General features: G+C 35.7%; 1 protein-coding gene across 4 annotated transcripts in view; it reads left to right on the top strand.

The window, feature by feature from the left end:
• The window catches only part of ODF2L (outer dense fiber of sperm tails 2 like), a 38,949-nt gene extending 18,299 nt beyond the window's left edge, over window positions 1-20,650 (top strand). For 2 of the 4 annotated variants that reach the window (XM_070403397.1, XM_070403398.1), the window contains exons 8-16: window positions 2,106-2,215; window positions 2,642-2,777; window positions 9,754-9,864; window positions 11,121-11,225; window positions 13,129-13,287; window positions 14,539-14,624; window positions 14,707-14,869; window positions 17,299-17,424; window positions 19,653-20,650. In XM_070403397.1, the coding sequence (XP_070259498.1) occupies window positions 2,106-2,215; window positions 2,642-2,777; window positions 9,754-9,864; window positions 11,121-11,225; window positions 13,129-13,287; window positions 14,539-14,624; window positions 14,707-14,869; window positions 17,299-17,424; window positions 19,653-19,781 (1,125 nt within the window). In that variant the 3' untranslated portion in view covers window positions 19,782-20,650. The remainder of the gene's footprint in view (window positions 1-2,105; window positions 2,216-2,641; window positions 2,778-9,753; window positions 9,865-11,120; window positions 11,226-13,128; window positions 13,288-14,538; window positions 14,625-14,706; window positions 14,870-17,298; window positions 17,425-19,652) is intronic. The other 2 variants (XM_070403400.1, XM_070403399.1) reach the window with 2 other exon arrangements.
• The last annotated feature ends 279 nt before the right edge of the window (window positions 20,651-20,929 follow it).

The following is a 20,929-nucleotide window of genomic DNA, read 5'->3' as shown; positions in this document are numbered from 1 at the left end:
TTTCTACCCCTCTAATGTGTGGAGTTGGTTTGTTTCACTGTTTTGTTTGCTGTTGCAGCATTATTCAGGTATCTTTTAAATTGACATCTTTTCAGAGGAACCTTCCTTGACTACTCTTTTTAAAGTAGTCCCACATCAATTAATCATATCATGTCTTAAATTTTTCATAGCATTTATTTTATAGGTAAAATTTTTAAGTATCTTTATTTATAATATAACATAATTACCCAACTTACACTTCACAGTGCATATTAAAATTCATTTACATAGAATTAGAAAACAGAATACTCTGCTTTAATATAGCAAAAATGTGACTACAAATATAAACAAAAATGTCTTGTGCACAGTAGATGCTCAGTAAGTATTTATTCAGTGGTCAGATGAATGATGGAAGGAAAGGCGCAAGCACCCAATAAGTGTTAACTATTACCATTACTATAGTAGTCCCCCTCTTATCTGTTGATTCCACAGTTTGTTACCCTTAGTCAACTGTGGTCTGTAAATACTAAATGGAAAATTCCAGAAATAAACAGTTCATAAATTTTAAATTGCTTGCCGTTCGGAAATCTTGTGCTGTCCAGCTTTGTCTCACCTGGGTTATGAATCGTCCTTTTGTCCAGCATATCCACACTGTATACACTCCCTGCCTTTTAGTCACTTATTTAGCCCCGGTTATTGGATTGACTATTATGGTATCACAGTGCTTGTGTTCAAGTAACCCTTATTTTACTTCATAATGATCCCTAAGTATAAGAGGAGTGATGCTAGCTAGCAATTCTGGTAATCCAAAGAGAAACCATAAAGTGCTTCCTTTAAGAGAAAAGGTGAAATTCTCAACTTAGTAAGGCATTTTATTATCTCCCATCATCACAAGAAGGATGAGTGAGTATGGTCCAATAAGATATTTTGAGAGAGAGACCACATTCACATAACTTTTATTACAGTACTATAGGCCCAGCATATGAAATTCGTGCACAGATACAGTCCCTAGGCCTGGCCTGTGATCAGGGCCATCTTTCCTGGCTTCTGGCCCGTGTTCGCCACCACATATTCTCAGTTCCCCATTCCCCATCGGTTGATCAGGTCCTGCAGGCTGGGGGCAGCTCCTGTGTTGAGTGTCTGCCCCCTGGTGGTCAGTGCACATCATAGAGACTGGTTGGTCCACTGTTTGGTTGATTTGCATATTACCCTTTTATTTTATAGGATATTGTTATTTTTCTGTTTTATTATTAGTTGTTGTTAATCTCTTCCTGTGCCTAATTTATAAATTATACTTTATCAGAGATAGGTATGTTAGGAAAAACATAGTATATGTAGGGTTCGGTACTATCTGTGGTTTCAGGCATTCATTCAGGGTCTTGGAACGGATCCCCTGCGACTAAGGAGGGACTACTTCTGGGTCTTCCGATTAGTGATTGTTGGCATTGTTGTCATTCCAGTGAATTTGATTTTCTATAGAATGTAGATGGGGTACAATGACTATCCAGTTCACTGGATTTGTAAAGAGTGGATTCATTTGACATTAAGAATCTGTTTTATGCCAGGCACTATTCAAGACCCTAGTAATGAATAAAACAAAAATCTCTACCTTTGGGAGCTCACATTCAAAGTGGATAAGCCACCACTACCGCTTTCATCTCTTTGCTGACAGTAACAGTGTTTGAAGGCCAGTGGGGTGACCTCTACAAAACAGCTTGGCATCATTATAAAATAAGGCTGCTTTATTAAATGCTATGGAATTATGGAATTACAGATAGTTTCTTTCTCCTCTGATGTTTGTGGTTGTTGATGTCTTCTGTATATAGAATGCAAAATGAAAACTACAGTAAATAGATATCTTCATTAGTTAGGAAACATTGTTTGAAAATAGTTTCAGCAACATCCTTAAAATGTTAAGTTAGAACTGCCACTACGTGCATATAAAATAATAGTTACATAAAGATATTACTTTTTCCTGTATACAGAGTTGTATACTGCAATTTCCTATAAGAATAGTTCCATGCTTTATAGGATTTTTCCTTGTTTATAACATATTTGTGTTTAGGGCCCTGTACAAAACCAGAGTGTTATTAAATTACAAGATGAGTACTTTATGTATTTTTTAGGAAGCCAAGTTGTCTGAAGCAATTTCAGCTTCCAATGCCTGGAAAAGTCATTATGAGAAAATTGTAATAGAAAAAACCGAATTGGAAGTTCAGATCGAAACAATGAAAAAGTAAGAAAATAAACCCCGAATATTTGCTTTTAAGTGTCTTATTTTCTATATATTCTCTTCAGTATTATCATTGAAAACTATCAAATATAACTTGCTTCTAAAGATTAGTTATTGCCTCACTTGATCCTTTTATTTAATCTTGTCCTGAAATGGTATGCGTGTGAATGAGAGAGAGAGACATATCTCTGGATGACAATTTAGTTGTTTTATTGAATAGCAAAGAGAATGTTGTATAATTTTTCATTGGTATTTTCAAGGTTACTTAGTCGTAGCTTTATATAGATAAATGCTTCCTATTTCCCTTGTTCTATGTCTTCTATTAATTTTTGAAACAGTGAACCCTACCAAAATAATTTCAGAAACACTTAAAATGTATTCTTTGAAATTTTAATAACTTTTATAAAATATATAATTTATTTTATAAAGGCAAATCAATAATCTTTTGGAAGACCTGAAGAAAATGGAGGACCAGGGGAAAAATTCATGTGAAGAAATTCTTAGAAAACTTCACTCTATTGAACATGAAAGTGAAACTCTGAATCTCGAGAATACAAAATTAAAGGTACTGTGTGTTTGTGTGTGTTTTGTGTAATGACAACTTAGTCTACTTAGTACAAGTCACTTAAAATAACAGCGTATTTAGAATAATGCTGTTATATCATTTTGTCCTTTATGTTTCTCAGAGTATTAACGTGTATTATAATAAGAAACTTCTAAAAATTTACATCTATCTACATATCTGATTATACATATTTATACACACACATTTGTACATAGGTATTGAGTTTTATAGTTGTATACAAAGGTACATGTTAAAATTGTTTTTAGCAGTATTAAACAAGATTTAAGAAGTTGAATGACTGTCTTCTTTGTCTCAACCTAAAAAATTTACTTATTCTACAATTTTAGCAGTTAAGTGAACCATTCAAAATTACATGAACTTTAATGCATAAGCTTATTTCTAGGTGTCATGGTTACGATATGATATAACCTCTGCCGTGGTCTGTTTGAAACCAGAAAGTATGTTCTTGGCTGCTTCATAACCAGAAAGAATTTTCCAACTTAATCAAATCCAAGGGGTGATTGGTTTGTATGTGTACCAGAGAATAGATGAGGAAGAAGCTTTTATGTTTTCTTAGAAAAAAGATATTTTGAGTTCTCAATCAGAGATACATGTAACCAGATGAGACTTGACTAAAAATGATGGTATAATTTTCAATTTCATAATGTTATTTTTGGAGGACAGTAAGTAGGAAACAGAAAAGAATCTGTTTATGTAAAACAAGGCCAGTGTTGGCAGTTCAAAGCTGATATGGCATCAGATAACCTAGCCTCTGTTAGGTATTACTACTCTGCCATTCCAAGGTTGGGGAGCTCATCCTTCATGGTTAAAATGGTTACTGGAGCTCCTGCCATGTAGTCAAGTTTCAAGCAACATGTCACTCTACTTTTCTACTTATTTAGACATATGGTCCCACATAGCTGCAAAGGAAACTAGGGGATGTAGTATACTGGTTCTCCTTAGCTCTATCCAAATTTGAATATTTATTATAGCCTGCAATTTGTTCAAGGTTTTCTGTATCTTTTCCTATAGTTTAATTAGCCTTAAAGTTTGGAATTCTATTTTTTTTCAGTATCTAAATCTAACTTTTCCTTTAAAGGTCAGCTTAGAATTTTTAGAAATCTCTCCTTATAAACTCTTATCTTTGTCAGCATAGGATGCCCAGGGAAGGTGTGGCATATACTTACCTATCAATGAATATTTATTGAAGAAATGATTTAAATGTTTCATCCAGGAACAGGAAATTTTATTTATTATGTTTATTTTCCTAATTTCCTTGATATTTTTTGGAGATAAAGGACTAGATGAATATTTCATTAATTATAAATCTAGTTTTTAATTACATGGGAATTCTATTTTGTATTACATAGGTATAAAGTCATTGAGTTGAAGTTTATATCATATTTTATCAATAATGCAGAAACATGTATTTTTAATGCATTAGTCTTTGAATTTTACTTAAGAAGAAAATCCAGGTATGTTTGGTATATGTTATGTATAATGTATAATTGCCTAAAAGTCATGTTTTATTATTTTTAATTACTTTAGGATAATTTTATATTTTAAAGTTTCTAATGCTTCCAAGCCCAGTGAACTCCTCTATTAAAAAGAACACAAGTTTATTTAGAGGGTTATACAGTTCTATTTATTTATTACAGAAAGTTGGAAAAACAGAAAAGCACAAAAGGAAAACATTTAAAATCACCTGTAACCTCAGAACAATATAACTAAAGTTACTATTTTAGCATATATGTAATTTTTGGGATTTTGGACTACTTCCATTTTTTTTGTGGTTATAAATTTTAAAAGTTTCAGTCTTTTAATATATCTATTTTCTTAGGATAAATTTCTAGAATTGGAATTACGTGGTCAAAGGGAGGCCCATTTTTAATGTTGGTTTACTTTTCTAAATTATCAGCCATAAATGGGTCCCTATACTTTTTTCAGTATTAGGTAATTTTATGTATGTATGTATGTATTTTTGCTTGTGAAAATCATTCATAACTGTTCCTTTTATTTAGTTTTGTTCAATATAGAAATATCTTTCTTACATTTTCTGATTATAAAAGCAACACATGCTTCATTGTAAAAATTCAGACAATACAGAAACATAGACAGTACTAAATCCCCCCCCCGCCCCCCCACCCCCCGGGAGATAACCACTGCTCACAGTTTCATGTCAATCCTTCTAGAGCAGTGGTTCTAACCTTCTGGCCCTTTAAATACAGTTCCTCATGTTGTGACCCAACCATAAAATTATTTTCGTTGCTACTTCATAACTGTAATGTTGCTACTGTTATGAATCGTAATGTAAATATCTGATATGCAGGATGGTCTTTGGCGACCCCTGTGAAAGGGTCGTTCAACCGCCAAAGGGGTCGCGACCCACAGATTGAGAACCGCTGTTCTAGAGATTGCCCTATTTCAACATGTAATGTCTATTATTCTTTCTTTCTATTTAAAAACATACTATTTTCTCAGAAGTTCAACGTAAGTTCAACTGACCTTATCCTTTGATGATCTGAACGGATGCCACCCTGTATCACAGTGTTAGAGTTACCTTTCAAAGAGAGTAATACAATCCAGATTAAAATTTGGGATTTGGTACTGCTCAACACAGATCAGATTTATGTGCAGAATTGTGCCTGGAAACAGAGGTTTGGATAAAACTGATATTTCTGGTAATATTAGGCAATTTTAAAACAAATTTCTCCAGATTTGATAGGTAATCTCATCTAGTGTTGGGTCTTTAAATACCATCTATATCCTAAGGCTTCAGATTTATGTCCCTAGCCTAGACCTTGACCCTAAATTCCGAACATGTATTCTACTGCCTACTTGAAATCTCCACTAGGATGTTTAACAGGTATTTCAAAGTTATGTCCAAAACAGACCTCCTGCATTCCTCAAAATAGTTCCTCCTACTCTTTCCTCATCTCAGTTAATGCCAGTCATACTTTGTATTACTTAGTGTCCTCCTTCACTCCTTTCTCTCACATTTGCTTCCAGTATGTCAGCAAATCTACTTCATATACACCCAGAATTTGACCACTTCTTACCAGCACCACTGCCATTATCCTGGTTCAAGCCACCATCATCTGGTTGCTACACTGACTTCCTAACTCTTCTCTTTGCTGCTTTCGTTGACCCTGCAGTAAGCATTCAGTTTGTAAAGAGAAAAATAGCAATGCTTGCTTGCAAATGCTTGGAAGATAGCATTGTTTCCTTCTACCAAAGGGCAGGCATGATGGCTGCCTGTTATAAGAGATTTGAGTTCCCTAAATTCAGCATTGCTTCTCTGTAATGCATTCCACTATATGTACAAGTGCCATCCAGCCTTCTTTATGTTGCCCTGTAGGAACTGGGGCTTAGGAAACTAACACAAATGCTGATATATGGCCACTGCTATTGCTGGGAGTAATAAAGTCCTATGTCTCTAATCTAGGAATCTCATGCTTTTTGCTGGCATCTATGAAACTGTGCTAGGTTGACTTGTAAAATAGCACAGGTTAACTTGGAGGGTAAAATCTCAGATCCTTAAAGTTTTTGATATCTTTTTTTGATTTTATGTTTAATGGGGTTTTGCTATCTTCAGATTCAATAAAATTTTTTGTGAACATTTTTATAGCTTTGTGGGTTTTTTATTTTGTTTTAAATCCTCACCCAAGGATATGTTTTTGTTTTTTTAATTAAACTTTATTCAGATTATTACAGTTGTTCCTCTTTTTTCCCCCCCATAGCTCCCCTCCATCTGGTTCCCACCCCACCCTCTGCCCTTACCACTCCCCCCACTGTCCTCATCCATAGTTGTACGATTTTTGTCCAGTCTCTTCCCGCACCCCCACACCCCTTCCCCCCTGAGAATGATCAGTCCACTCCCTTTCTATGCCCCTGATTCTATTATATTCACCAGTTTATTCTGTTCATCAAATTATTTATTCACTTGATTTTTAGATTCACTTGTTGATAGATATCAACAAGTATTTGTTGTTCATAATTTTTATCTTTACCATTTTCTTCTTCTTCCTCTTCTTAAATGATACCTTTCAGCATTTCATATAATACTGGTTTGGTGGTGATGAACTCCTTTAGCTTTTTCTTATCTGTGAAGCTCTTTATCTGACCTTCAATTCTGAATGATAGCTTTGCTGGGTAGAGTCATCTTGGTTGTAGGTTCTTGCTATTCATCACTTTGAATATTTCTTGCCACTCCCTTCTGGCCTGCATAGTTTCTTTTGAGAAATCAGCTGATAGTCATATGGATACTCCCTTGTAGGTAACAGACTGTTTTTCTTTTGCTGCTTTTAAGATTCTCTTTTTGTCTTTTGCTCTTGGCATTTTAATTATGATGTGTCTTGGTGTGGTCCTCTTTGGATTCTTCTTGTTTGGGGTTCTCTGCGCTTCCTGGACTTCTAAGTCTATTTCTTTTACCAGGTAGGGGAAGTTTTCTGTCATTATTTCTTCAAATACATTTTCAATATCTTGCTCTCTCTCTTCTTCTGGCACTCCTATAATTCGGATGTTGTTACGCTTGAAGTTGTCCCAGAGGCTCCTTACACTATCTTCATATTTTTGGATTCTTTTTTCTTTTTGTTTTTCTGGTTGGGCGTTTTTTGCTTCTTCGTATTTCAAATCTTTGACTTGATTCTTGCGATCCTCTAGTCTGCTGTTGCATCTCTGTATAATATTTTTTATTTCAGTCAGTGTATGCTTAATTTCTAGTTGGTCCTTTTTCATATCCTTGAGGGTCTCACTAGATTTATGGAGGATCTCACCAAATTTATTGGCGGTTTCTAGAAAATTCTTGAAAAACCTTGTAACTGTGGTTTTGAACTCTATATCCAGCAGTTTGCTTTCCTCCATTTCTGTCATTTGTGACCTGTTTCTTTGTCTCTGCATTTTGCCTGCTTCCCTGTGTTGGTAGAGTGGATTTCTGTGCTAGGTTTCCTATAGGGCCTAGTGGCTAAGCCTCCCCAATTACCTGAGGTGGACATTCTTGGTACACCCCTTTGTGGGCTTTGTGCACAGTCTTGTTGTAGTTAAGCCTTGATTGTTGTGGGTATCACTGGGAGGAATTGACCTCCAGGCCAATTGGCTGTGAGAATCATCTGTGGTTATGGTGGGAGAACTTCTGTGCTGGAGACACCCTTCTGGGGCAAGACTTGCTTCAGTGGGGCTTTGGTGCTCACTAAGTCTGCTCCCTATGTGTGTCCCTTATGGATCTGAGGAGTTGTAATCTGGATGGTCCCACACTGACCACTGGTACACTGGCTCTAGGATCTCTTAAGGAGGTGCTAATTTAGCCTCTTTCTGAGGCTACACAGCAGGAGCTAGGGAGAGATCTGCAGATTCCTCTTCTTTGTTTGGAGTTTGGAGGTGCCCAGATGAGGCCCAGCTGTGAAGCAATGCAAGCTGCTGTGGGGCCTTGGGCCTTCTTTTGAATGTCCTGGGTCTCTCTGACCCACCTGCAGTTAGTTAGGTAATTTTAGATTGCAAATGGCCAGGGCATTCATATGCAAAAGCCTCTGCACAGAACTTCGTGGGGCGGGGTCTCAGGGACTCAACAGGGCGGAGAAAACAGCTATGGCTGATCCTCAGCCCTGCCCTAAGAGGCCCCGGGTCTCACTGTTCTGCGGTAATTGCTGCAAGCTCCTCTGAGAGAAAGCTGCCCTCAAGTTCTGCCCGATGCCAGACAGTCCAGTTTCTCCCCGTATGAGTCTGGGTCCCCAGAGACTGGCCCGGAACTGGCGTTCAGAGCAGTCAGGAGCTTGTGTCTCCCTCCCGATTGAAAAAGACAACCGCGTCCTCAGTTGCCAGCCCTTTCCACGTGCACCTCTGCACCTCTGCACTTTACTTCCACACCTCCTCTGAGTCTCAGTGTGCTTTTCTCTTTCCTTCTAGTTGTAGAATTTCCACACGGCCCGCCTTCCTGTGGTTCTGGATGATGTCCGTTTTGTCTTTTAGTTGTATTTTTGAAGTGGTTGTGTGAGGCAGAAATTTCCGGTGTTTACCTATGCCGCCATCTTTGTTTCTCAAGGATATGTTTTTATTGATGAGAGAGAGAGAGAGAGAGAGAGAGAGAGAGAGAGAGAGAGAAAGAGAGAGACATCGATGTGAGAAACACTGATATGTTACCTGTTGCACAAGCCTCAACTGGGAGTAACCTGCAACCTGGATATGTGCCCTGACCAAAGATCGAACCCTAAACATTTCGGTTAATGGGTCAGTGCTCCAACCAACTGAGCCATACTGGCCAGTGCAGTTTTTTATTTTTAGTACATATAAAAAATAGTGTTGGGAAAAAAAATTAAAAAAATAGTATTGCATGGAGGTAAGTAATCTATTTATTCTAATAGTTAAACAATTATATACTACTGTTATCTACTGATCCATATTTTTCCCATTGATTTAAAAATCCAATTTTTGTCATATACTAAATATAATTTTAGTGCATTTTTCTGTTCAATCAACCTCTATATTTCTTATATTAGCATCTTAATATTAGTTCTTTGTACATTTTAATATCTAATAAGTACTGAGATTTTCCATTTAGTATTTCTTTCAAAATTTCATTAGTCTTTCCTATTTATTTTTCTATATGAATTTTAAATTAATTTTGTCATATTTCCCTTCTCCCAATTGTATACTCTTGTTTGAAATTGCATTAAAGTTTTATTGATTTGGAAAAAACTGGTATGCATCTTCCCATCTAGGAACCTGGTCTATTTTGCAAGTCTTTTTTGTCAGTAAATCTTAAAAGTTTTAAAAATATGTCTTGCAAAAATCTTTTAAAGTTGTTTATAAGTTTCACTATCTTTTATAAACTTATGAATTTTTAGATGGTAATTATATTCAATCAAAAATAGTTATTTTATTAACTTTGTTGATAAATGAGTTATGTTTTTATAATTTTATAACATTGGAGGACAAATTAATTTTAATAATTTATAATTCCTATTTATATATTTCTTGTTAGACTTCATTTGCTGCTTTGAAGGACGAGGTTGTTTCCGTTGAAAATGAACTCTCAGAATTGCAAGAAGTAGAAAAACAACAGAAAAACCTTATTGAAATGTATAAAACTCAGGTGACCACTGCAATTATTTTAATGTTTGTGGGTAGACAATTTAAAGCCCTGCATTTGTTTATGATCTACACAAACAGAACTGAAGAAAGGTGGAGTATTATTTGTGATAGAACATGACATGTCCCATGTGTTTCTCAAGGTCCCAGATATTTGTATTAATAGACGACTCTGCTGATTCCTGATTTAAACATTCATTGTCTGTGTATGTGTTGGATATTCTTAAAAGTAGATCCAAAGTTAATTATATAGATGTAATGTAAACCTCATGTATAATCTTGTTAATCTTGTTTATATTTGTCATCTTGTATATTTAATGGTATTGATTTGGAATATGACTCCTTTCTAGGGTCATTAAAGCCCAAGACTCCCTTTTTCCCAATAAACAAAGTTTCATTCAGACTTACTCCTGTGAAATGCCTGAAAAGTACATATGACAATATATATGGAGTAGAGCATCTGCTGAATTGTAAATTACAGAAAATCGTAGGTTTGGGAAATGTGGTATCCAAGAAAAACTTCATGAGAAAGATGGGATTTATGCAGGTCTGTGAATAATGGGTAACAATAGTCAATAGAGAGTTTGATTTTATGGGAAGAGAACATTTGAATTAAAGAGTAATGAGCTAAAAATAAAAGTGTAAGGGGGGCATAGTGTAGGTAAGTAGGAAGGGGCTGCATCTGGATCGCTTAGATGGGAAAATGGAGTTGAGATATCCAGTGAGTCATCCAAGCCAGAGGTAGAAATGGAGCCTATGATGGTTGGTGGCACATGTTACTAAGAATGTCATCCCAACTGGTTGTTTGGGCTTAATTCCTTTGTAGGAATATCATGGGTGAGTTACCTTACTCTAAGCTCTGGGCCTTGCACAAAGTGCTCAGTCAGCTATTGTTTTTAGCAGGCTTTGATTTGGAGGGTAAAATAATTGGTATGGGAGATAGTTTGAACCAGAGGCTGGTTCTTTAAAGTGACATTGACCTGCAAGTGAAGATCTCTCTAATATTCAGAGCTCAAGTGAAGAGTCTAGAAGTATTGATGGGAAAAGACGGGTAAATCATGAAAGGATTGTGAATTAGAGGAGAGCACTGAGTGATTCCTATATTTAAAGAAGGAGTAACATTAGATAAACCTACTGAGATATTAACAGGGAAATAATGATTTGTTTAAAATTGAAATTTCAAACTTTTAGCTTTTAATTTCATATTATGGCTCTAATAATAAAATAATAGATGTTACTCTAATAATATTCTATTATCAGGTACAAAAATTACAAGAAGCAGCTGAAATGGTGAAAAGCAGATGTGAAAATTTGCTAAGTGAAAATAACCTTATAACAAAAAACAAAAATAAAAAATTAGAGAAGGTAAGTTTGACATTTTAAATAATAAAGTAATATTTATGTTTTAGACTTTATAAATATTATACAAATATCTTTCACTGTGGTTATTTTCTCTATTTTAGACCTAGGAATTATCTGTTCTCAGTCTCTGTAGGAGTTTACTTTCTGAGGAAATAATGTTTCTTCCAGGCTTGAAATGGTGTTTGTTTTTATGAATGTTTTTTCACTTTTTCTTTAATATTTGGAAGATCACATAAACATTTAATTATTTTTACTCAACGGCAGACTTAACTAGCTAAATAAATGGTTATCACTGAGCTTCATCAACCATAAGTATGCAAACTTGAGTACCTCTTATTTTTAATCTCACCTGTTTTTCTGACAGTAAATCTTTTGTGTCTAAAAAAGCAAAGTAAATATTCTCTGCCAAATGCTTTGTTGGAAGAAAAATGATATCATAGAAAAAACCCCCACATCATTTCCTTTTTTTCACCCTATTGCAACAGAATGAGAGGAAGGCCAATGTTGGCAAGTTATGATGTTTTTGTGAATATTTTTAAATTTTTAAATGAAACCACATCCCTTTTTGAGTCTTTTTAAGTTTTTTGGTAAAGCAGCAGTGAAAGCCATGGGACGCTAGCTCCTGGCTGGAGAGGTCATGGGATGTTACTGTTCAGTTCCAACTGAGTGTAACATGGTCTCTGTTTCTGGATTTTCTCCATATGTTGGGACTGAGAAGTTCAAGTGAGGAATCAGTGTGAGAGTTCAGCCAGCTCAGGCATTCTGCTGTTTAGACAGAGATAGATAACCCACCAAATGTGCAGTTTACTACTTTCCTAGAATTACTCTTCCTATTTTTAGCACCTTAGAGAAAAAATCATTTCATCTATCTTGGTCTCCTTTTCTCATGAGACTTACCAATGCAAGTGTCTTCTGTTGTGCTAGGCAGCACTGTAAATCAAAGCCCATTTACAAACCCTGTTCAAAAGGCAGATGGAGCAGGAGCTGAGTTTTTCAGATACTGTGAGGTCACAGTGATTTCTTGTTTGTATTAAACCAGAAAATTCTTTGTTTTTAAGTGAAATCCTTCCTTTTATTTTTCCACTGTTTTAAGTCTCCTGGTTTTCTCATGGGCTCTTAGATGTTTGCGAGGTGTGCTTTGTTCTAGTTTTACCTTTTGTGATTAAGAATGCCAGATGTTGCATAGTAGCTCTAGGTGGTCCCTATGTCAGGGAAAGAGGTGGTGCTTGCTTTTCCTTCCTATGAACATCCTAAATGGTTATTTTTTTCTTAATTAACAGTACAAGCATATCTTAGGTTTGCTTCTTGTCATAACTCTACAAAAGTGCTACTGTAAGGAACTGCAGTAGCCAAAGAGATTAACATAGATAAAATTAGAGAGATTTACTTCATAGTACCACTAATGATCAGATAGTCTACTGAGGACTGATGATATTAGCTATCTTAAAATAATACACAGTAAAGCCCACCGATTTGGACTAAGATGAGTGCAGCAAGGCTGCTCTAATTGAAATACCTGAATTAGAAGATGGAATGACAAAAAGTGACAGTTACTTTAGATTGAGGGCTAGAAAGCTACCATGCCAGCTTTATCAGTACATGAATGACAGGATTCAAAAGTTTCTTTTCCTAAGGAGGTTAAACATTCTCCCTCCACACTAATATTACTATATTCATTTATTCAACAAACTTTTTGAAAACTAAAGTATAACCCACTTTTGAGTTATATGTTCTTACTTAGCAGAGTCTAACTTAATGTTAATTCACATTTATTTGATGGAATCTTTTTGTTTAAAACCATTATTCCTAAAATACATATTATGTTATCAGCGTATCTAGTATTTAAGGTAGTGAAAGCAGTAATGCTGTGTGATCTTACACTTATTTCCCTAATGCCGCACCTCAGATGAGAGGCCAGATGGAGTCTCATCTGAAGGAGTTAGAGCACGCCCGCGATTCCCTGACAGCGGCGGAATGGAGGCTTCAGGAGTGTCAGGAGAGTCTGGAGCACTACAAGGAGACGTGTGCGGACCAGGCGCACACCATTAGGGAGCTTCAGGGCCAGGTGTCCAGCCGTCATTCTCACTTTGCTATCTGTGTTAAAGAAACGCTTACGAATGCTTTCCCCAATTGAGGGCACTCATGTCAGGGATTGATTTATTTTACTCCCATCTATATCAGTTGATAAAATACTAGTTTATGCAGATACAGTACTATTATTTTGCAAGCTATTCTGCTAGTACTTTATAGTAAAAAATTTGTAAACAGAATTAATTGCTTGTTTGGTTTATTCATATAAATCTATATTTAGATATTTGAGGACATGGTAATAGCATAAGAAAGGAGCAATACTATGTTTACTAGTACATATATATTTTTTTGATGTCAGGATAAGGTTAATTATTGTCATTAATCTCACAAAAATTAGAGTGTATTTTAATTAGAATTGCACATCAAGTTTACTTGGATTATTTCCAATTTTTTTGGATATACTTTTTCACTTCATTAGAGCAGGGATCAAGGATGCCCTGTTAACACCACATAGCCATCTTCTAAGTCAATGCCTAGCGCATATAGTAAGCACTTAAGAAATATATTTTTTAATTAAGTACTTTTTTTTCAAAGAAGCATGTCCAAGGATGGTAGTATTTTTCCGTATTTGCAAAACAATTTTAGGAATGATTCCCTATCTTCCAAATGTAGTTTGGATTTTAATTTTGAAATGCATCCTGTTTTTAAAAAACATGCAAACAAAACGTTGCTGAATTTAAATTCCTGATAAGAGATTTCTAAGAAAATGTCAAATTACATAGATAACCTAAGTTACTAATTGAAATTATGAAATTTTTAAAATTTATTTCAAAGATTCTGAAACAATTTAAATACAGCTTTTTTAAGCATTGGGAAGAACATTCTGTCTTGGTGTAGGCAAGTGAATTTTCATTGATTTCCTTGTTAATTTAATTTGCTTTTCACAAATATGTTTTTTATTCATAGTTCACAGATATTCAATTATCAATCACTAAGTGAAACAAAAATTATAAGAGTAACTCTTAAGTATTCGACAGTTTTTAAAATCTTCACACTGATTTAATAAAATAAATGACCTTTTGCAATGAAACGTTTTTTTCAGAATGTTTTAATAGCCATCTTTCAGAAAAATTTGTAGTAGATGATTTTTTATAAGGTAGCATAGCTTTTAAAAACTTAACCAATGTGATATTTCTTGGTGTCTCTCTGTGTAGGAGTAATAATAATATTTTCTTTAGAAATTTATTATAAAGAAAATAACCAAGAAAAAAATTTTCTCTTTTAGTTTGATGGAAATCAAAATCTTCTGACAGAGCTTTCTCTGGAAGAGGAAAATTATCTTATTCAGTTGAAGTGTGAAAACCTTAAACAGTAAGTACTAAATTGACTTATAATTGGTGTTGCATTTTTTTCTATACACTGTAATTTTAAAATATATGTTTTCTGTAAAAAGAAAATTAGAACAGATGGATGCAGAAAATAAAGAGCTTGAAAAGAAGCTGGAAAACCAAGAAGAATGTCTTAAGCACAGCAATCTTAAGTTTAAAGAGAAGTCTGCAGAATATACAGCATTGGCTAGACAGCTGGAAGCTGCTTTAGAAGAAGGAAGACAAAAGGTACAGATGGCCTTTATTTAGAAACTTTTTAATTAGTTTACCAAAGAGTCCTCTTTAAACAGACAATATCTCATCTTGCCAAACCTACATTTAGTTATTGTTTTTATCCTAATGACAGGGTGAAGAGAGCACTTACATTTTTGTTTTTTACCTACTTTTGCCTTTTGGAGCTAAACAGCTATCTTACTGGACCAGAGTTTCTTTACCAGATCATGATGATGTGGCAGGGTAAAGGGCAGAGATGGAAAACACTTTGAAGGAGTATTCTCCTCCTCTCACCTTTACCCTCCCATTAAAAAATAAATAAATAAATAAAATAAAACCAGAACATATGTGCAAATTATTGAACATTTTGTTTTCGATCAGGATCAAGTGAGCGGTAAAGCTCAACTCCCTTTTCTTTGGGCAAACATTGTTGCATACATAAATACATGCAAGAATTAAATTCTAGTTAAATTCATTTGGTTAGCATTTAATAAGTATCTCACTGTGTGTCTCTACTAGTCCTGAGATACAAAGATGAATGAGACCTGGCTTGAGCTCTCAGGACACTCATAGTCCAGGAGGGAGATGACAGGTGAACAAACATGCCATCCAGCATGTAGGTGCTACAGTAGAGGGGGAGGGTACAAGGTAGTTCAACCTGAGGGCGAGGAGAAATGATTCAGGAAGATCTCAAAGAAGAGGTAAATTTACAAAATGGTTTGAAAAGACGTGAGGTGGGCTCTGGTGTCCGTCAGGAACAGTATTTGAATTCTGTCTCTGGTGTATTATACCCTGACCCAGGACAAGTACTTCCCTAAACTTTAGTTTCCTAATTGAAAAAATGGTGGTCATGAGTTTCCTCCTAGGATTTCATGATGCTAAAAAGAGATCATCTATACCAGTGGTCAGCAAACTGCGGCTCGCAAGCCACATGCGGCTCTTTGGCCCGTTGAGTGTGGCCACGAAGTTTCAATCGCACTGTCCGTGCGCGCCCACACGTGGTATTTTGTGGAAGAGCCACACTCTAGGGGCCGCAGTTTGCCAACCACTGATCTATACCTTGATGATTCTCAGATATCTCTCTCTACTCCAGACTTCTTTGTCCCCTGAAATTTAGACTCAGAGACATTCTACTTATTTGATATCTCCACTTAACAGAGGCATCTCAAACTGAACCTGTCCAACACCGGATTCTGAATCATTCCCTCTAAACTCTCTTCCACCCATGGTCTTTCCAAAGTGTGTTAGTGGCAGTTCCACAAGGGTCAGATAAAATCCAATATCCTTGATATGTGGCTCTTGTATCTCAAGTGTCATATACTTTTTTTTAACTCTGGGAAACCAATTTAAATGGATATTGAAGGACACATCATTGAATAAAAGCTAAGTAATAAAACGTACTGCCATTGGTAGAATTGTAACCCAGGTTTCTCAGCGCCACCAACCTGTAGGAGGAAAACAAGAAGTGACTTTATCTTGGGTTCTGCCTGAGTGGACTTTGGAAATGCTAACGACCTCAGATTCCTGCTCATAGTGTTCAGAGTCGCCGGAGATGCCTGTGCCCTTTCCTTTCCCTCCACTGCAGTGGACTGTGGGGCTGTCTCTAGTTCCTGCTTCATGAGGCGTGCTGTCACTGCACTGTCACCATTGTCCACACTGCGGGACATGGTCACGGACATGGATATTTGTTCTGAGGGCTCTTTCTCCCATAACTGCCAGCACGCCTCAGTCACAGTTGCCCTCAGAATTTGTGCACAAGACATCTTGGTAAATCACTTTACAATAACTTAGAACTTGGTCCATAGGAATTAGATTAGAGGATAGTTCTTCCCACTAGTTCCTTGCTCCTTAAGTAGTCCCTGCCTCCACTCGCATTATTGTGGCTCCAACCCTACCTTTTTGCAAATAGGCTCCCACATATCTGAATCCTTGGAAGAACATAGCTAAGTGAGACTTTCTACTAAATAAGTCAGAGAAATGTGAGAACTCAAATCCAGACCACTTGGAAAGTGAATGAATGAAAACTCAATATCTTTTGCTGTGTATGAAGTATATATATCACCTGCCGTCCCCCAATTCTATCCATCCAAGCATTTAATGAGAACTTCCTAGATTCTAGCACCAGTCTAGACATCACGGTGAATATAAATACTGTAAAGCAGAGATTGGTCTCAGTAAGATATAAAAATATGGTATTGGGGAGAAAACGCACTGAAGTTACAGAATAGTGCAATGCATATACCTCTTGTATCTTAAGCCATTTTTCAGATACTATGCTACATGTATTCCTTAACATACAACAATTTTAAACACTTTCTAATTAAATTGTCTAGCATCCAATTAATAATCTACTTGGAAAAAAGAGGTATAATGTAACTCTGTCAAGGCTTTATACTTTAAAGAAAGTACATTTAGTTACTTTACTTTTTTAATGAAAATTACAGGTTTCTGAAGAAATAGAGAAAATGTCATCTAGAGAGAGGGCTTTACAAATTAAAATATTAGATCTGGAAACTGAACTTAGAAAGAAAAATGAAGAACAAAATCAACTTGTTTGCAAAATAAACAGTGTAAGTATTAGTATAGCTTATGTATTTTCATAAAAAATAAATTAGCATTTAACATTCTTACCATGTTAGTTTGTGTAAACAGTTAAAGTACAAAGTGAGGGAAATCAGGGCCATTTCTTTATTGATACTATTACAAATAACTATAAATCACACAAATTAAAAATGTAGGGTTATGCCAAAGAATTATTATCCTCATCCTCCATAGCTTCTGTTCCCTTCCCCCTGAGGTGTCATTGGGTCCTTTCTGTACACATTATTTTGGCATGACAGCTGCTTAATGAAAGTTACAGATATTCTACTTACTTTCTTTCTGTTATGCATTTTTTATTTCATTTCACAATTTAATTATTATGAGTTAGACTTTGATACTTTTCTTGAATAATGAATATTCTATCTTAGAAAGTTATAGGTTGGCATTAAGTAAATATTCACTATTGTTATATCTGCATAGGAGATGACTGCTTTGGTCCACTCAGCCATGAAATGAGATTATGAAATTGTCTGTGTTTAATTAGCCTTCTAATGTTTTTTCCTAAATATTCCTGACATAGCCAACTGGCATAAGATAGTATGAAAGCTAGCACTAGTCATGACTAAATTACTTGAAAACTGTCTGCTTAACAATGACATATAAAATAATGATACTTAATTTTTTTCCAGGAGCTGGAGACTCTGGGAAAATTAATTTTTCATTCCCAAGTGTCTAAAGAGTTGAAAACCTGAAAGGTTCAAAAGTTAAATGACTTTTTGGCATGTAATATTAGTCTAATTTTATTGCCATCAAAGTTCCATGGCAATTTCAATCAGAACAAAACATTTTTCACTTTGAATTTAGCACAGGCCTTCCCTTTATTTCTAATTTTTTTTTTTATCCACCATCAGAATTGCTGATATTGTAAATATGTCATGTCCTTCGTATAGTTAAAGCTTCTGAAAAAATAAAGTAAGTACACTAGGATGAGAAGGGTTTTGCTATAATGCTCCCAGTACTTGGCTAAAGCTGCCAAAATAAATAGATTTAATATTTGATGCTCTATTAACCCTGAGAAATTTTACAGTAGTAAAAATCTAGAATTCTAAGCATAGATTTAGACATTGCTAAAAAGGGAGCTTATGTATTCTGTCCCTTTCAGTGGGCAGTTCAGTATTTATTTTGTATACATAACCTTGCCTCCAATTGAATCGTAAGCACCCAGAGAGCCTGTCTCATAATTGATTGTACCTGGTGTCTACCACAGTGCCCTGCCCATGTAGCAGGCTTTCATAGATTTTTTTGCCCAAGTGTTCCAGTGGGGGGCAGAGTGGGTGCACAGACTTAAGGGTGTCTTCAGCAGCTTAACTCAGGCCAACCTTCCTGAAGCCTAAAGCGACTTTGGAGTCTTATCCTAAAATATATGCACATTTTGCATTCTGCCTCACAATATGTGGTTTGTATTAGTATTTTTCCCTCTAAATTGTTGAGTAACATTGATGTTCCACAAAGATGCATTATGTTCATTCTGTGACTTTGTATAGCCTAGACTAGCACATTTCTTCATCCCACCTACTTCACCTGAGGGACACTGAGCATTGCTCAGTTTCAGGAGGTGTCAGGTATTATTGAACACCGGAAGGGAGTGAGATAAAAGATTTTTCTTGTCAAGGTGTCTACATTTTAGTTGGAAGCTAAATGATATCTTGGAAATTTATATGCAACTGAATATTTTAAAACTTTATTATGTTTTTAATTTTTACTTTAAATAAAGAATACCTATAATATTAAGAGTTCATTTTATTTATGAAAGATTCTAAAAATAAAATGTATTTTCAAAGCTGGAATTCTGTCCATTTTTAAGACAGCAAAAGTCATTTTTATGTTATAAAATATGAATTTTTAGGTAGAGAAAATGGCAAAGACTAGTATTAAAATGTCATGTTAGATGTGAGAAATTAAGACAGCTTTAAGTAAAACCCACTTATTAAATTAATCACGTTAAATGTGTAATAATTTGGGGCTAAAAGAATATGTAGTACAAAAAATATATCACAGTAAATATCACCCATTTACTTTTTCTTTATTTTAAAGAAAAGTGAGCTCTAAGATAAGTTATTAACAATCACATCAGATGGTTAGGAGTCTTTCTTTTAAAAAATTAAAACTCATGTAGTCAGTTATTGTATATATAAATGTTATATTATGACTATCCTTTGATATGAATGTCATTATTGATTATTTTTTTTTTATTTAGAAAACACAACATCAAGAAGTATGTTTGAAAGAAATACAACATAGTCTTGAAAAGTCGGAGAATCAAAATGAGAGTATTAAGAATTATTTACAGTTTCTTAAAACTTCTTATGTAACAATGTTTGGATAAATTGTTGAATTTATTTTCTATAAGCAACAGGTTTTTATTGTGAGTCAAAAAAGTGATTAGGTAAAAAATATACTATCTGTTGTTATACTTTATGATTTGTGGGTGATGGTATTAGAATTTTTATGTAAAGATTTTTTAAAAAATTATTATCCACTTGAAACCTAAAACAAGAGATGTTAGCATTCTTTTTTTGCTGGATAATTTTTACTTAGCTCTGGTTTAATTTCTAGTTAAGTTATATTGGTTTTTCGAATATTTTTTATATATACACAAAAGAAGCCAGAATCATTCTTTGTGTGTCTGTAGCCACCATCCAAGTGAATTGTAATCTATTTAATTATGAGCCAAATACATGATTTTAAATAATGTAGATCATCGTTTTACATTGTGTAGCTATAAATGTATCTACACTAATAAAAGAGAAACATGGTAATTGGCGTACGACCGCTACCCTTTTCATTGGCTAATCAGTGAGTATATGCAAATTAACTGTCAGCCAAGATGGCAGCCGGCAGCCAGGCAGCTGGAAGCGAACATGAGGCTTGCTTCAGTGACTGCAGACCCCAACGTTCCCCGCCTCACTTTCCGGCCTCTCAGTTGCAACTCTAAGCAACTATATACTATGTTGCAAATAAGAAGCTAAACAAAAGCCCAGAAACCGGCTTTCAGTCAGCCGGGCTTTACATTGTATCGATGTTTTCAGCGGAGGCCTCAGAGCTAAAGCTGGCCCAGAATAAAAAAAAAAAAAAAAAAAGAAAACAAGGAGCGGTTGGAAGCTTCAGTCACTCGCTTCCGGAAAACAGCCCTCAACCCCTCACCCAGACTGGCCAGGCACCCCAGTGGGGACCCCCACCCTGATCCAGGACACCCTTCAGGGCAAACCAGCCGGCCCCCACCCGTGCACCAGGCCTCTGTTCTATATAGTAATCGGGTAATATGCCTCCCGGCACCGGGATCAGCGTGACAGGGGGCAGCGCCCAAACCCCCTGATCGCCCTGCGGCTCTGTGTGTAACAGGGTGCGGTGCCCCAACCCCCCCCCCCCCCAGGCCCTGCTCTGTGACAGGGTAGAGCCATAACGTCTCCATCGGCCCTGCCTCGAGTATGACAGTGGCGGCGCCCCAACCCCCTGATCGGCCCTGCTCTGTGG

Source organism: Myotis yumanensis, unplaced genomic scaffold, assembly GCF_028538775.1.
Source record: "Myotis yumanensis isolate MYYU_CA2020_CCGP unplaced genomic scaffold, mMyoYum1.0.hap1 SCAF_2, whole genome shotgun sequence".
NCBI classification, from domain to species: domain Eukaryota; kingdom Metazoa; phylum Chordata; class Mammalia; order Chiroptera; family Vespertilionidae; genus Myotis; species Myotis yumanensis.
The sequence above is the reverse complement of the archived record's forward strand: the minus strand, read 5'-3'. Positions and strand labels throughout refer to the sequence as shown.